Here is a 16010-nt window from a genome sequence, read left to right as displayed (position 1 = left end):
AGTGTTATCTAAGGTTGGTCTAACTCTCAGTCCCCAAATACAGAATTGTGGTGCCCCCTCAGAGCGATAATTTTGCTCCAAAGGATCTTAATAGCCTCTACCTAAGGCCCTCATTAAAATGTATCCTTGTCTTAGAACCTTCCATATTCTACTGGCTTCAAGTCCAGTTCATCCTGCCTTCATTCTATACATGTCCCTTCATCTTTGAAATCTGTGATAGATGAAGTATAAAGAGCATAGGCCAGGCATTTCTTCCAGCATCTTAAGATTTGGGGCCTTTTGTTGGCACCCTACCTCTCCTGATCTCTTTTGTTTGCTACTTTACAACTGGTTCAAGACCAGACATGCCAAAGAGAATCAGACAAAGGCCTGAGAAGTCCATGTGGCCACTAAATCTCCTATGTAGATGGTGAGGGTGGGGTGAGATATCATGGTCTTTCCTGCCTCAGGGGGCCTTCACTCCCTGGTTAGATATAGAGGGAACTAGGGGACCGAGAGAGGACCTGGGACTTGTAAATTCTGAGTTTGTTTCCTTCCCACAGCTAGCCTCCAGGTTTCCAAAGGCCTCAAGAGCCTGCAAGTAACCCAGACGCGACAGTACACCCAGAGACCCAATGTAATCACGCCTCCAGGTGCATCCAGGCCCTACAAGGAACCTATGTTGCTGGTGCACTCAGTCACACCAATGCAGCCAAATATTGGGATGCATCCAGGTCCCCCACAGTGACTTGATCCCCAATCATTGGGAACCAGTAAATTGGAAGCAGGTCTTCTTCCATCCTCAAGTCCTCAAGGGAACCCAGCTGGCCATGGTTTCCCAGGTTCTCTATTTTCTTCAAACTCTCAGTGGCTGTATGTTTTCCCAATTGCTCTGAAATGCCTGCACAGGGAATGCTTCATGTATGCACAAAGGATTTGGGAGCCTGGGTAGCAGATCATGTAGGTCTTTCTCTTGTCCCTCTCTTCCTAAGCGGGAATAGCCACTATTCCATCAGCTCCCAGTCTCTAAACCCTGCATAGTTAACCATAATCCGCACACCCAGTGCTGCTATGCTGCTTTGGGCAGCTAAGGACAGTTGTGCAGTTGTGAAATATTTGCATCCAAGGCTGGAGCTCACATTCTATTCAATTCAGGTACACCCTGGGTCTATGCAACAGCTCCATGTTATCTCGTGGGCAAAGTTAACAGTTCTCCCAGTGAATCCTACTGTATTTCTACTGAAGTTTTCTTGTTCCCAGGTATGTCAGCACACACTCATCCTCTCCTCATCTCTCCTCTTTGACATCAGGATTCCTAGAACTATCTGCATGTGTGTGTGTGGGCGGTGAGCAGGTGTCAGGCAAAGCCAGTCCTTCTATTCATCATCTAGACCTTGTAGGCTAGGCTGGGCATAAAAGTCTTTCTCTGACCTCTTTTTCTCATTCTCCATCCAGGTCTGGTTCAGGAACAAATGGGCAAAACACAATCTGTAAAGTCCCCCAAAAGGTGCGGCCTGAAAAGCACAGATATCCTGGAGCTGGTGTTGGTTCTCACCAGACCTGAGACTACTTATCTATCACTGTGTCTGCTATGTTCTTTTGTGTTTTGGTGAAACATTGTATAGATGTCTGCTAAGCTTATTTATTGGAAAATCTTTTCCCAACTCTGAGGTGGTATCTGTCTTTAAGGTTGAAGTATGTTTCTTGTATGCAGCAAAAGGATGGATCCTGTTCTGTAGAGAAAGAGGAGCACTCCTCCATTGCTGTTGGGAGTGCAAACTTGTACAACCATGTTGAAAAACTGTATGATGGTTTCTTAGGAAAATCAGAATCGGTCTACCTCAAGATTCAGCAATTCCTCTCTTAGGCATATACCCAAAGAATGCACATTCATACAATATGGACTTATGTCCAACTATGTTCATAGTAGAATTGTTTGTAATAGGCAGAGCAAGGAATCAATCTATATGCCCCTCAGCTGAAGAATGCAATGAGAAAATGTGGTACATTTACACAATGGAGTACTACTCAGCATAAAAGCTCAATGAAATCTTGAAACTTGCAGGCAACGGGATAGAACTAGTTGAAACAATCCTAAGTGAGGTAACCCAGTCACAGAAAGACAAACATGGTATGTATTCACTCTTATATGGATATTAGACATAGAGCAAAGGTTTACCAGAGTACATTCCATACCACCAGAGAAGCAAGGAAACAAGGAGGACCATGAAAGTGTCATCCATGATCCTGCAGTGAAGCTGAAACTACAAGAGTTCCTGAACAAATTGTGACCATGGGGAGAGTGGGTATGGAGGTAGGGTAATGAATGAGGAGAGGGGAGGAGAGGGAGGAGAACATGAGGGATGAGGATGATTGTGTGGGGAGAGGAATAGAGCAGAGCAAGGAAAGAGACATCAGTAGAGGAGCCACTGTAGGATTAAAGAGAAATCTGGCACTAGGGAATTGTACAGAGATCCGCAAGAATGACCCCAACTAGGAACCTAATCAATAGGGGAGAGAATAACTTTAATGCCCTTTCCCTATCATGAGAATGATGACTGCCCTGAATGCCATGCTAGAACCTTCATCCATTAGTTGATGGAAGGAGAAGCAGAGATCCACAGGTAAGCACAGAGCCCTGGGATTCCTGTAGTGTCAGGGTCAGGGTCCACCAGGATCTCAGGGGCACCTTGCTCTGGCCCCACCTGGCTTTCTGGGTCCTCTAGCCCATTCTCATCCTTTTGGGCCTCAGGGCTCTCTGAAGTCGTAGGAAGTGGGGCATGGGCCTGCAGGTCAGTGTGATAGTTACTGGCTCCTCAGTCAGCCTCAGCCCTCTTCTCCATCTTCCTCCGTTTTCTTGTCTCATCAGTCACACTGGCCCCATGGGTAACTGGGCAGGGCTGGTTAGCCTCTCTGGGTATCTGACTCACATAGCTGAGGGCACACCCATCAAGGTTGAGGGCAGTTTTTTCTACATCTGACGCCCCTGGTACCTGCTCCTGCCTCTTCTCCCCGCTTCCTCTTCTTGCTCTCTTTGGGGCTCAGTGACTCAGTCTCATCCCCCTGGGCCTCATCCAGGGCTCCCGATTCCTGGGGCTTTGTGCTCAGCAATGAGGGATCCTCAGCTTTTCCACTGCTCCCACTCAGGTCCCTTCCTGATCCATAGGTCTGACCCTGGGTGCCAGCCTCTTGGAAGGGCTTCCCGGAGCCCTCATCCTTATCTGCCTGTCCTAGTACCATCAGTGGCCGTGGTTTACCATGAGGTTTGAACCTCTGCAGCTTGTCCTGGGCCCCCCAGACAAACTGGCAGCGAGGTCTGAAGTGCTCCCATGCAAAGTACACAAGCTCCCGGCGCTGGTGTCTGCAACGCACGGCGAACATGAAGTAGTCCAGGACACTCTGACGCACGCTGGGCAGTTGGTGCTGTACCAGTGTCTCCTCCAGGAAGAAGCGGACCAGCGGTGCCTGGTAGTGCTCTAAGCCCAGCTCTCCCAGCGACTTGAGGATGCGTGTAATGCGCAGGTTGTTGTGCCTGTGACTGTTGAGGTTCTGGAAGCGTGGCTGGAAGTTCTGTGCACGGCAGACGGCACCGGTGTCCCGGTCCTCAAGTTGGATCCCATAGAAGCCCAGCATGAGTTCATAGGCCCGGACCAGACGCTCTTTGACCCCTGGGAGCTTTTAAATGCCTCAACCTCCTTGAGTGTGAGGGGCTTGGCATGCCGGTTCACTCCTGGTTCCCTCAGAGGAAACAGCCACTGGATATAGGAGTGATTCTCTTCAAGGACGACATAGTTGTCTTTCCAGTTGTGAAGAATTTCCTCAATGTAAAGACCGTTTGGCTGGAAGCAGATCTCTTTTTGTAGAAGCGCAGGTTAGACATGTCGCCGTTGCAGTCTTGATCTGCCAGATCCGGGTAGTGGTGCCGATACCTTCGCATGTCCTGCATAGCTCGCCAGTTTCGGGACCGGGTCTTCCTGGACTGGAACACACCTGGCCGTGGCTCCTTTGCATTGCTGTGCTTGCTGCCCTTGTCCTCATGGCCGTTATCATCCGCCTGGCCGTCTTCACAGCCTTCCTTGCTCTCGTCCTCCCAGGTGGAATCGTAGTCCGGGTCATCCATTCTCAAGAGGCAGGACCGGCTTTCCATGGAAAGGAAAGGGGAAGAGGAGTACTTGCCTGTAAAAATGGAAAACATGTTGAAAGCCTGTTATTAACATGTCTACACTGGGTATGCATTCGTACAGTACCTTCCAAAGGACATTTGTGGAAGTAAGAAAACAAATGTGTGGACCACGGAAATTAATTAAACTTAGTTTCTCAGGCTTAGTGAAAAAGGCTTTGACTCTGCCATCTCCTAATCTTCAGAGCCCTTGATTCTAAGGGTTCTGTCTGGAGGAAGAGCAGAGACTGACACCAGGTTTTTGTATCACCGGCTGGTCTCAAACTCATTGAATGACTAAGGATAACCATGAATTTCTGATCCCCATCTCACACATGCTGAGTAAGAGACCCAGATCCCTTGAGTGTACATTTTTCATCCCTTTCAGAAGTAAATGAGTACCTCTTGTTGACATTGTGTCTTAAAAGGATAACTATGTTGCAATCTTTCTGGTCATTTTATCCCCCTTCTTCCACCACTTGGAAGATTCTAGTCCTATGTCTGCTCTTGTTATAATCCTGGGACAGGAGAGTAACTCTGTTTTGAAGTTGTGCCCAATTGTTTCTCTATTGAAATCTTTTTAAGCCACATTGGCAATCAGTGTTGCAGTTTCTCAGGAAAATGAGAATCAATGTATCTCAAGAGGCAACAATTACACTCTTAAGCACAAATTCAAAGGATGCAACACAAGGACATCTGTTCACCTATGTTCATAGCAGCATTGTTTGCAATAGCCAGAGCCTGGAAGAAACCTAGATGTCCTCAACTGAAGAACTGATAAGGAAAATGTGGGGCGTTTACACAAGGGAGCACTACTTCATTTTAGAAAACAATGACACTGTGAAATTCACAGGCACATGGATGGAACTGGAAGAAACCATACTGAGCCAGGCAACCCAGACACAGAAAGACAAACTGATACGTACTCACTCATAAGTGGATATTATAGATAAGCCAAATGGTAACCAGCCCTCAGCCCATAACCCCAGAGTAGCCAGAAAACAAGGAAGACCCTAAGAGAGACATACATGGATTGCCCTACAACCAGAAAAGAACAAGATATCCTAAGTAAATTGGGAACATAGGGGGAGAAGGAGGGAGGAGGAGGAGGAGAAGGAGAACAGAGGGATCAGGAAGGTCAAGTTAGAATTACAACAGAGAAGGAGAGCAAGGAAAGAGATACCTTAAGAGAGGGAGTCATGGGCTTAACAAGAAACCTGGAACTAGGGAAATGTGCAGGAATCCACAAGGATGACCTCAACTAAGAATCTAATTAACTGTGGAGAGGCTATCCTAATGCCCTCCCCCTATATTGAGATTGATGACTACCTCAATGCCACCATAGAGACTTCATCCAGTAGCTGATGAAAGCAGAATGAGAGATCCACATCTATGCACTGAGCCTAACTCCTGGTTTCCACTTGTAGAGAGAGAGGCATGATGAGCAACGGGGTAAAGATCTTGCTCGGGAAACCCACACAAACCGCTATCCTGATGAAGTGGTTCCTCACAAACACCAGACTCACAGTTGACAAACTTGCATAAGACAGAACAAGGCCCCCTTAACATGAATGTCAGTTGGGGAGCTTGGGCATTCCATGGCACCACTGTCATTTTAGCCAGTATTAATCCCTATTGCATGAATGGGATTTTCGAGCCTATTCCCTGTGGAGGGATACTCACTCAGCCTACATGCATTAGGGAGGGCCTTGGTACTGTCCAAAATAATGTGACTGACTTTTATGATTCTACAAGTGGGGCCTCACCCTCCATGAGGATTGGATGAGGTGTAGGATTGGGTGATATTCAGGAGAATGCAGAACACAGAGGAAAGGTAACTGGGTTCTGTAGGTAAAGTAAGATTTTAAATTAAATAAAATACAGAATATAGAATAAATATAGAATAAAAATACAATATAAAAGAATTCAAAAGATATAAAAAATATTTCTCACACAAGATTTTTCAGTTGGGTGGTAGTTTAGTATATAAAGAGTTTTTTAAATGAACTGTAAATGCAAGTACAGTTTGGTGACACACACAGACACCTTTAAGCCCAGCACTAGAGAGGCAGAGGCAGGAGGATCACTGAGCTGGAAGGCCACTTATGAAATAATGAGTGTTACAGACTAGCCAAGACTACACTGAGAAACCCTGTCTCATAAAACAAACAATAAAAGTAAATAAGTTTTAACTGGCTGGGTGTGTTGCTACATGTCTTCAATCCCAGCAATCAGGAGGCGGAGGCAGGCAGAGATTTAGAGTGTCATGCACAACTGATGAGGAATGTTCTGTGTATGTTTATCTTAGTGATTGTTAAATAAAATACTATTTGGCCAATGAGACAGGAAGTTAGACAGGACTAGGAGTCAAAGAGGATTCTGGGAAATGTAGTAGAGAAGTGATCCAGGCAGGAGGTGACAAAGCAAGGAGACTCATATTTAGCAAGGAAACAGGAAGTGTTCGCCCTTTTCCCTATTCGCCTGCTCCAGCTGCACAATGTGATATACCCACAAGGAGGGACGCCAATAAGGCATCCGATAAGATAAGTTTTATAAAATATATAGATGCATGATAATTGAGACTGAGCTAACAGATGAGAATCCTAGTCATTGGCCAAGCAGCATTGAACCTAATACAAGTTTCTGTGTATTAGGCGGGCGGCTGGCCTAAACCTCACACATGGCGATGGGGCCCAGGCAGCTTTTGGCGGAAAAAGTTATCGTAACACACAACCTAAATTACATAGAGAGTACAAGTACACCCAGGACCATTCAGAGTGTCCTGTCTTCCAAAAAACCAAACAAGCAAAATGCAACAACTTTAGCCATCAGATCAATGAGAATTAAAATTACTTAGAGAAATGCCAACATAAATAAAACCAACAACAGATCATGTTGCTGAAGGTGTTGGGGGGAAAAGTGGTTGAGAGAAAACATGGTACAGCCATCTCACCCACACAATCTAACCAGAAGCCGGAGTCGCCAACTTACCCTGGATATCAGCAGGCTCTCCCGTCTTGTCCAGAACACTGCTGGTACTGGAAAATCTGTTCCCAGGACCCGGCCTTAAATTCTTTTCATTCCAGGTCCCTCCCACATCCTCCACCCTTTATTCCATCTCCTCCTACAGATCCTCCCACTGTAGGGTCCCACACACTCTACTGCCCCACCCTAGGAAGGATTAGCATAATTGAACAACAACAGCTCATAGTGGTGAAGATATATGGGAGGAATGGATCAACTTTCACACTGATTTGGGAGTTCAAAGTGGTAGAGCCATGCCACCACTGCAAGCTACCCAGAAGCCTTACAGGCAACTTACCCTGGCTATCAGCAGGCCCCATCATCTTCCCAAGATCGCTGCTGCTGTTTGTAGCTCCAGTCCAAGTGCCTGGCCTAAAATATATTTTCTATCCTGGCCCCTCCCAGTCCCCCACCTTTTTCCCATCATAACAAGAGACCCTCCCACTAAATCCTTAACTGGCCTTGAACTTTTTTTGTATGTGATGATGACCTATATCAGTTGGAATTCACAAGGAGCCGAAAGGCCCACCACACAAGCGATTAGATGCTGAGGAGGTCCCAAACTACCCACTTAACAATACCTTAGCCATTTGAATTTTGTTGTTTGCTAAGGCAAATTATCAATTTACGGCTCACACAGTGCCGTGGTTTGCTGATGTTTTGATGAGCCTCTGACAAGATAACATTAAAACAATGAGTCTGTTTTCTTTTTTTTTGTTAGTTTTCAATTTTTTTGCACAGAGTTTTCTTCTTTCTATGGAATCTCATTGAACGCAAACTTGAAGCAATGTCACCTCCAGGTGCTAAGAAGTGACTCTTCCCCAGGATGCATTTTAGGAGCTTTGCTATGAATTAATATATATTGGAAAAGTTATGAATTTTTTCACACTGTGTTTGGTGGCACACACCTTTAATCCCAGACTTTGGAGGCCAAGGCAGGTGGATCTCTGAGAGTTTGAGGCAAGCCTGGTGTTCAAAGAGATCCCAGAATAGTCATGGATGTTACACAGAAAAAGCCTGTGTGAAGAAACCAAAAAAAAATTTAGGAACTGAGCTGGGCATTGGTGGCACATGCCTTTAATCCCAGCACTCATGAGGCAGAGGCAGGAGGATCTCTGTGAGTTCCAGGCCAGCTTGGTCTCCAGAGCGAGTGCCAGGATAGGCTCCAAAGCTACACAGAGAAACCCTCTCTCAAAAAACCAAAAAAAAAAATTAGGAATTGAACTAACCATTCATGGTAAAGCAAGAATTTCACTGACTCCCATAACCATCTCTCCTCCCCCAAAGAATGCAATCTTAGAGACTGCAAAATCTACGCCCAGTATTTGTTTGTTTGTTTTTCATGACAATGTTTTTCTGTTTAGCTTTGGAGCTTGTCCTGGTACTCACTGTGTAGACCTGTTAGGCCTTGAACTCATTTAGATCCATATCCCTCTTTGATCTAAGTTCTGGGGTTAAAGGTGTGTCCCACCACCACCCAGCCTACTCCCAACATTTCAAAGTATTGATGTTTTGCAATTCAAAGTAGTAACATACAGTTTAAATTTTACTCAAAGACCATTTTATTTAATGAAAAATGATGAGTGGTGAAAAGCTAGTTATGAACACTTCACCATTACACAGGCATTTAGCAATTCTGCAATCTCAGAGCTCAGGAAGCTGGGAACAAATTGCCAGAACTTGGGGCAAAGCCAGGGCTGCATTAGAAAAACACTGTATAATTATTTTGTGTATGTCAAAATTTGACCCAGTTTAGTTGGAAAAAGAAAACCCTGAGCCATGCTGCAATAGCATACACCTTTTATCCCAGCACTCAGGAGGCAGAGGCAGGGAGATCTCAGTCAGTCCAAAGCCAACCTAGTCTACCTAGAGTATTCATCAAGAGAGAAACCCTTTCCAAACTACAAAAAGAAAAATGAAAGTAAGTGAAAGCAAAGAGAAAGGAAAATACCATGATGCACCTTTTCTTTTTAATTTTTTCTCTCATGTGCATCCTCACTGCAGGGCACCTCCCTTTTCTCCTCCTTTTACCTTCTCCCCACCTCACCTCAATGCCTGAGTAATTCCTCATCTACCTACCTGCAGAAAATACCTGGCTTGCCATGATAACAACCAAACCATGAGGGTGTTGGTGGTGCACACCTTTAATCCCAGCACTCAGGAGGCAGAGGCAGGCAGATCTCTCTGAGTTCAAGACCAGCCTGGTCTTCAAGAGCTAGTTACAGGACAGTCTCCAAAGCCTCAGAGAAACACTGCCTCAAAAAAAAACAACCCCCCCAAACCAATCAAACCATGCATTACAAAATTCAATGAGATTAGCCACAAACCATCTTATCAAGGCAAGATATGTTGGGCACAGAAGTGGGGTCCATCTTTGGGAGATGCACCTCACAGTGCCACTCACAGGATGCAAGTTTGATGCAAAAGCAAAAGGATTTCATTCCAAGGCTTTGGGGTCTTTCTCTGAGAATAGATCGACCCCCTGGTTTTTTTTTAAACTAGCTCATTTAAATTTATTTTCTGTGCATTGGTCTGAAGGTGTTAGATCTCCTGGAACTGGAGTCTTAGACAGTTGTAAGCTGCCATGTGGGTGCTGGGAATTGAACCTGGGTCCTCTGGATGAACAGCCAGTGCTATTAAGCACTGAGCCATCTCTCCAGCCCCTGTTTTTAAGGCAAGCAGTTTTTATATTTTCCAGGCTGCTAGGCAAGAGTATGACAGCATAGTGATTGGTTATAACATACAGGAACCATTTACAGATTGGTTGGGAATTGAACTTACAATTTTGCCCATGAGGTTTTGGAGTATTATTTTTGGTTTTTCCATCTGCAAGGCCATGGAACAGCCAGTGGTTTTTGAGGAACAGAGTGAGCTAAAATTATTATGTTTTAAAAACATGGGTGGTTATGACTCTCTGGAAAATGGTCACTCACATAAATTTTTAGAAGCCAGACAGTTATTACAGTTATTGGGAATAACAACACTCCTTAGAGACTAAGTGGTTGAGAAACCGGTCATCATGACCAAATAATTCATATGTTCCCTTTTCCAGAAGTATGTGTTTGGACAGGGTGATTTCAATTTCATGTTGGTGGATACCATGCCGGGTTTAAGTTGGAGGGTCCCTCATTCCCCTCTTTTCCTTATGGTATATGACTTAATCTTAATATTATTGTGTAGATTAGCTAACCACAGGTTGGTACTGGTGTTTTAACATCATTATCTGTCCTGTACTGATTCGATCTCTTATAGTGTCCAGAAGGCGATTCAAAATGCGAGGTCCAAAAGTAAGCAAGAGCATAAGAATACTTATGGTTCCAAGAATAATAGAGATTCAAGTGAAAGTCTTTAGTTCACAAAGACAAAAAGTTCCCACAGGCCTTGGCAAACTACAAGGAAGTTGCCCCCAACCCTGGGCACATTCTATGGTTTTTGACAGGGGCAATCCCCAAGGCCCTCTTTGGGTTACACCTGGCTGGCCAACAGACAATCAAGGACTTTCCAGAGTACATTCTGTGGATTTTCCTTTGTAGAAGACCAGGTCAAACCTGGGTGACCTTGTTAATATAAAATCATACTTGTAATCAATCATTTTGTAATCAATCACATTGTACCCCTTGCATGTATGCTGATTTGGGTATAAAATCCCTATAAAAAGAGTGTATAACCCTCGCTAGGTGTGCAGCTTTCCCAGTATTGCTGACACCCGAATGCACATTCATTCTTACCTTTGCAGCTCTTGGTCTGGTTTCTGAGTCTCAGGGGCTCCTTGGGATCCTGTGCCCCTTAGGGGTCTGGCATCTTTCAATTGATGGAAAAGGGCTGTTTAAGTCTCTGACCTGTCTGTCTATGACTCTTTTCAGCCATGATACCACCAACACCCAGATCCAATTCATGGGCAACAACCTGAGCCTCCCTGTGTTCCCCCAGGTTACTGGATGTGCTGAGATCCAATTTGCCAGGAATTCCCTGTCAAAATTTCTCATCAACGCACAGTCCTAATGTTAGCTACTCTGCTTGCACAGGGTCCATTCAATGCAGGGGTATAAGTCCACAGCAAGTGATATATTTTTGAGAGAGAATGAACTGCTCTCAGTCTACACCTGTGACCCCTCAGCTTTCTTCCCACAGGTTTATCCACTTCCACCTGCAATGATATGTAAGATACAAACGACCTTTGAATTGTTCTAGAAATCTGTGTGAGGTCAGACCTCAGTTTAATGGGTCAACTCCCAGGAAATTTTCTTGCTATTCAGAGAGTAAGAAGATTAATGACAATCACTGCCTGGAAGTCTGAGGCACACACCTTTAATCCCAGCAATCCGAAGGCACAGGCAGGCAGATCTCTGTGAGTATGAGGCTAGTCTGGTCTAAGAGAGCTAGTTCAAGGACAGGCTCCAAAGCTACACAGATAATCCCTGTCTAAAGAAAACAAACAAAATTTATTGACAATGGCTTCTTGGCCTTTTGGTAAAGATCAAGTGTAGTATGGGTTCTTATCAGTTTGAAAATAACTACAGTAATGAATTATTGAAAAATTAACAAAGAGGTGCTTAGTGAGGTAGTGACATAACTCTTTTCCCTTTTTTGGAAATCTTGGCATAAATCCCCAATGCTAGGTGAAATATAAACAGAGGGTAAAATACAATAATTCACAATATTTTATCACAATCAATACATTAAAAAAGAAGCATTCATGGTGGGGTGGCACATACATTTGGTCCCAGGATGGGGGAGGCAGAGGCAAATGTATCTCTGTGAGTGTGAGGCCAGCTAGGACTACAGAGCAATTCCAGGATGGCCACGACTACACAGAATCTCTGTTTGTGTTTACATATTTTTATTTTGTGTTCATGTTCTGGACACACTTATTCTACCACCCACACGGGGAAATAGGAGGGTAACATGTGCGTGTTTCCATTTCCCTTCTATGCTGGCTAGCCGGAAAACACAGGTTAGGTTCCCAGGTTTGGACGGTAATCCTGTAGTAGCTATGTCATCACCCAGAACCAACATCTTCCAATTATTTTTGTATTCTCACAAAATTTGCCCCACCATTTTTTAGTATGTCAGAGGGTAGAATTTGACATGGGGTTTCTGTAGCTCAGACAGTTCTCACACTCATTGTATGACTTCTGGTTACTATGAAATTCTGATGCACCTGCCTCACACACACACTGAGTATTGAGACCTATAAACATTGAGTTTGCCTTCACCAAGGTCTTCAGCTGCTTCATTTGTCCAAATTGGATATGTGTTCGCCTTCTGGTTTGAAAAGTGTGTACAAGGTGAAATTTTATCCTGATTCTTTGCCACCACCACCCAGAGTACTCCTAGTATCTAAGGTTGATGATTTGCAATGCAAAGTAGTAAGATACACTTTAAATTTTACTCAAAGACCATTTTATTTAATGAAAAATGGTGAATGGTAAAAAGTTAGGTATGAAAATTCACAGCAACACAGGCATTTAACAAATCTGACATCTCAGAGCCCAGGAAGCAGGAAACATATTGCCAGAACTTGGGTCACAGACAGGGATAAGTTAGAAAAACACTATATACCTATTTTGTATATTTCAAAAATTGAGCCAATTTAGTTGGAAAAAGAAATCCCTGATCCAGGGAGCAATAGCACACACCTTTAATCCTTATGTGGAATTTCTTTCTAATTGTTGTTCAAACTCTGTTACCAGCTAGAATCACCATACTCAGGTGACAAAAGCAAGCTGTTCACAGAAAATTCCATGCCAGTCTTGGCAACAAAAGGCTCTCTGAAGTCGTAGGAAGTAGGGAATGGGCCTGCAGCTCAGTGTGATAGTTACTGGCTACTCAATCACCCTCAGCCCTCTTCTCCACCTTCCTCCGTTTTCTTGTCTCATAAGGCACTCTGGCCCCATGGGTAACTGGGCAGGCCTGGTTAGCCTCCCTGGGTTTTTGGCTGACAGAGCTGAGGGCACACCCCTCAAGGTTGAGGGCAGTGTTTTTTACATCTGACACCCCTGGGCCCTGCTCCTGCCTCTTCTCCCCGCTTCCTCTTCTTGCTCTCTTTGGAGCTCAGTGACTCAGTCTCATCCCCCTGGGCCTCATCCAGGCCTCCTGATTCCTGGGGCTTTGTGCTCAGCAATGAGGGATCCTCAGCTTTTCCACTGCTCCCACTCAGGTCCCTTCCAGATCCATAGGTCTGACCCTGGGTGCCAGCCTCTTGGAAGGGCTTCCCGGAGCCCTCATCCTTATCTGCCTGTCCTAGTACCATCAGTGGCCGTGGTATACCATGAGGTCTGAACCTCTGCAGCTTGTCACGGGGCCAGCAGACAAACTGGCAGCGAGGTCTGAAGTGCTCCCATGCAAAGTACACAAGCTCCCGGCGCTGGTGTCTGCAACGCACGGCGAACATGAAGTAGTCCAGGACACTCTGACGCACGCTGGGCAGTTGGTGCTGTACCAGTGTCTCCTCCAGGAAGAAGCAGATCAGCGGTGCCTGGTAGTGCTCTAATCCCAGCTCTCCCAGCGACTTGAGGATGCGTGTAATGCGCAGGTTGTTGTGCCTGTGACTGTTGAGGTTCTGGAAGCGTGGCTGGAAGTTCTGTGCACAGCAGACCGCACCTGTGTCCCGGTCCTCAAGTTGGATCCCATAGAAGCCCAGCATGAGTTCATAGGCCCGGACCAGACGCTCTTTGACCTCCTGGGAGCTTTTAAATGCCTCCACCTCCTTGAGTGTGAGGGGCTTGGCATGCCGGTTCACTCCTGGTTCCCTCAGAGGAAACAGCCACTGGATATAGGAGTGATTCTCTTCAAGGACGACATAGTTGTCTTTCCAGTTGTGAAGAATTTCCTCAATGTAGAGACCATTTGGCTGGAAGCAGATCTCATTTTTGTAGAAGCACAGGTTAGTCATGTCGCCCTTGCAGTCTGGATCTGCCAGATCCGGGTAGTGGTGCCGATACCTTCGCATGTCCTGCATAGCTCGCCAGTTTCGGTAAGGGGTCTTCCTGGACTGGAACACACCTGGCCGTGGCTCCTTTGCGTTGCTGTGCTTGCTGCCCTTGTCCTCATGGCCTTTATCATCCGCCTGGCCGTCTTCAAAGCCTTCCTTGCTCTTGTCCTCCCAGGTGGAATCGTAGTCCGGGTCATCCATTCTCAAGAGGCAGGACTGGCATTCCATGGAAAGGAAAGGGGAAGAGGAGTACTTGTCTGTAAAAATGGAAAACACGTTGAAAGCCTGTTAGTAACATGTCTACACTGTGTATGCATTTGGGCAGTAATCTGCCAAAGGACATTTGTGGAAGTAAGAAAACAAATGTGTGGACCATGGGAATTAAGCTGAGTATCTCAGACTTGGTGAGTACATTCTGTGGTTTTTCCTTTGTAGAAGACCAGGTCAAACCTGGGTGACCTCGTTAATATAAAATCATACTTTGTAATCAATCACTTTGTATTCAATCACTTTGTCCCCATGCATGTATGCTGATTTGGGTATAAAATCCCTATAAAAAGAGCGTATAACCCTTGCTAGGTGTGTAGCTTTCCCAGTATTGCTGACACCCGAATGCACATTCGTTCTCTTACCTTTGCAGCTCTTGGTCTGGTTTCTGAGTCTCAGGGGCTCCTTGGGATCCTGTGCCCCTTAGGGGTCTGGCATCTTTCAATTGATGGAAAAGGGCTGTTTAAGTCTCTGACCTGTGTGTCTATGACTCTTTTCAGCCATGATACCACCAACACCCAGATCCAATTCATGGGAAACAACCTTGAGTCTCCCTGTGTTCCCCCAGGTTACTGGATGTGCTGAGATCCAATTTGCCAGGAATTCCCTGTCAAAATTTCTCATCAACGCACAGTCCTGATGTTAGCTACTCTGCTTGCACACGGTCCATTCAATGCAGGGGTATAAGTCCACAGCAAGTGATATATTTTTGAGAGAGAATGAACTGCTCTCAGTCTACACCTGTGACCCCCCAGCTTTCTTCCCACATGTGTATCCACTTCCACCTGCAATGATATGTAAGATACAAACGACCTTTGAATTGTTCTAGAAATCTGTGTGAGGTCAGACCTCAGTTTAATGGGTCAACTCCCAGGAAATTTTCTTGCTATTCAGAGAGTAAGAAGATTAATGACAATCACTGCCTGGAAGTCTGAGGCACACACCTTTAATCCCAGCAATCCGAAGGCACAGGCAGGCAGATCTCTGTGAGTATATGAGGCTAGTCTGGTCTAAGAGAGCTAGTTCAAGGACAGGCTCCAAAGCTACACAGATAATCCCTGTCTAAAGAAAACAAACAAAATTTATTGACAATCTCTTCTTGGCCTTTTGGTAAAGATCAAGTGTAGTATGGGTTCTTATCAGTTTGAAAATAACTACAGTAATGAATTATTGAAAAATTAACAAAGAGGTGCTTAGTGAGGTAGTGACATAACTCTTTTCCTTTTTTTGGGAAATCCTGGCATAAATCCCCAATGCTAGGTGAAATATAAACAGAGGGTAAAATACAATAATTCACAATATTTTATCACAATCAATACATTAAAAAAGAAGCATTCATGGTGGGGTGGCACATACATTTGGTCCCAGGATGGGGGAGGCAGAGGCAAATGTATCTCTGTGAGTGTGAGGCCAGCTAGGACTACAGAGCAATTCCAGGATGGCCACGACTACACAGGAACTCTGTGTGTCTTTACATATTTTTATTTTGTATATGTGTTTTAGACACACTTATTCTACCACCCACATGGGGAAATAGGAGGGCAACATGTATATGTTTCCATTTCCCTTCTATCCTGGCTGGCTGGAAAACACAGGTTAGGTTCCCATGTTTGGACGGTAATCCTGTAGTAGCTATGTCATCACCCA

General features: G+C 45.1%; 1 protein-coding gene and 3 pseudogenes across 1 annotated transcript; 2 read left to right on the top strand and 2 right to left on the bottom strand.

Annotated features, from left to right (window-relative positions):
• Positions 1–1419: 1419 nt before the first annotated feature.
• Positions 1420–4148, bottom strand: LOC113838718 (annotated as a pseudogene).
• Positions 4149–11613: 7465 nt separating this feature from the next.
• Positions 11614–11741, top strand: LOC113838721 (annotated as a pseudogene).
• Positions 11742–12892: 1151 nt separating this feature from the next.
• On the bottom strand, positions 12893–14319 carry LOC113838719 (opioid growth factor receptor-like). The gene is given in 2 exon segments (XM_035453865.1): positions 12893–13190; positions 13192–14319. Coding segments are annotated over 2 exon segments (1404 nt in total). The 5' UTR covers positions 14298–14319.
• Positions 14320–15454: 1135 nt separating this feature from the next.
• LOC113838720 lies at positions 15455–15582 on the top strand (annotated as a pseudogene).
• Positions 15583–16010: the final 428 nt, after the last annotated feature.

Source organism: Cricetulus griseus, unplaced genomic scaffold, assembly GCF_003668045.3.
Source record: "Cricetulus griseus strain 17A/GY unplaced genomic scaffold, alternate assembly CriGri-PICRH-1.0 unplaced_scaffold_46, whole genome shotgun sequence".
In the NCBI taxonomy this organism is placed as follows: Eukaryota; Metazoa; Chordata; class Mammalia; order Rodentia; family Cricetidae; genus Cricetulus; species Cricetulus griseus.
This window is presented reverse-complemented; position numbering and strand designations above follow the sequence as displayed.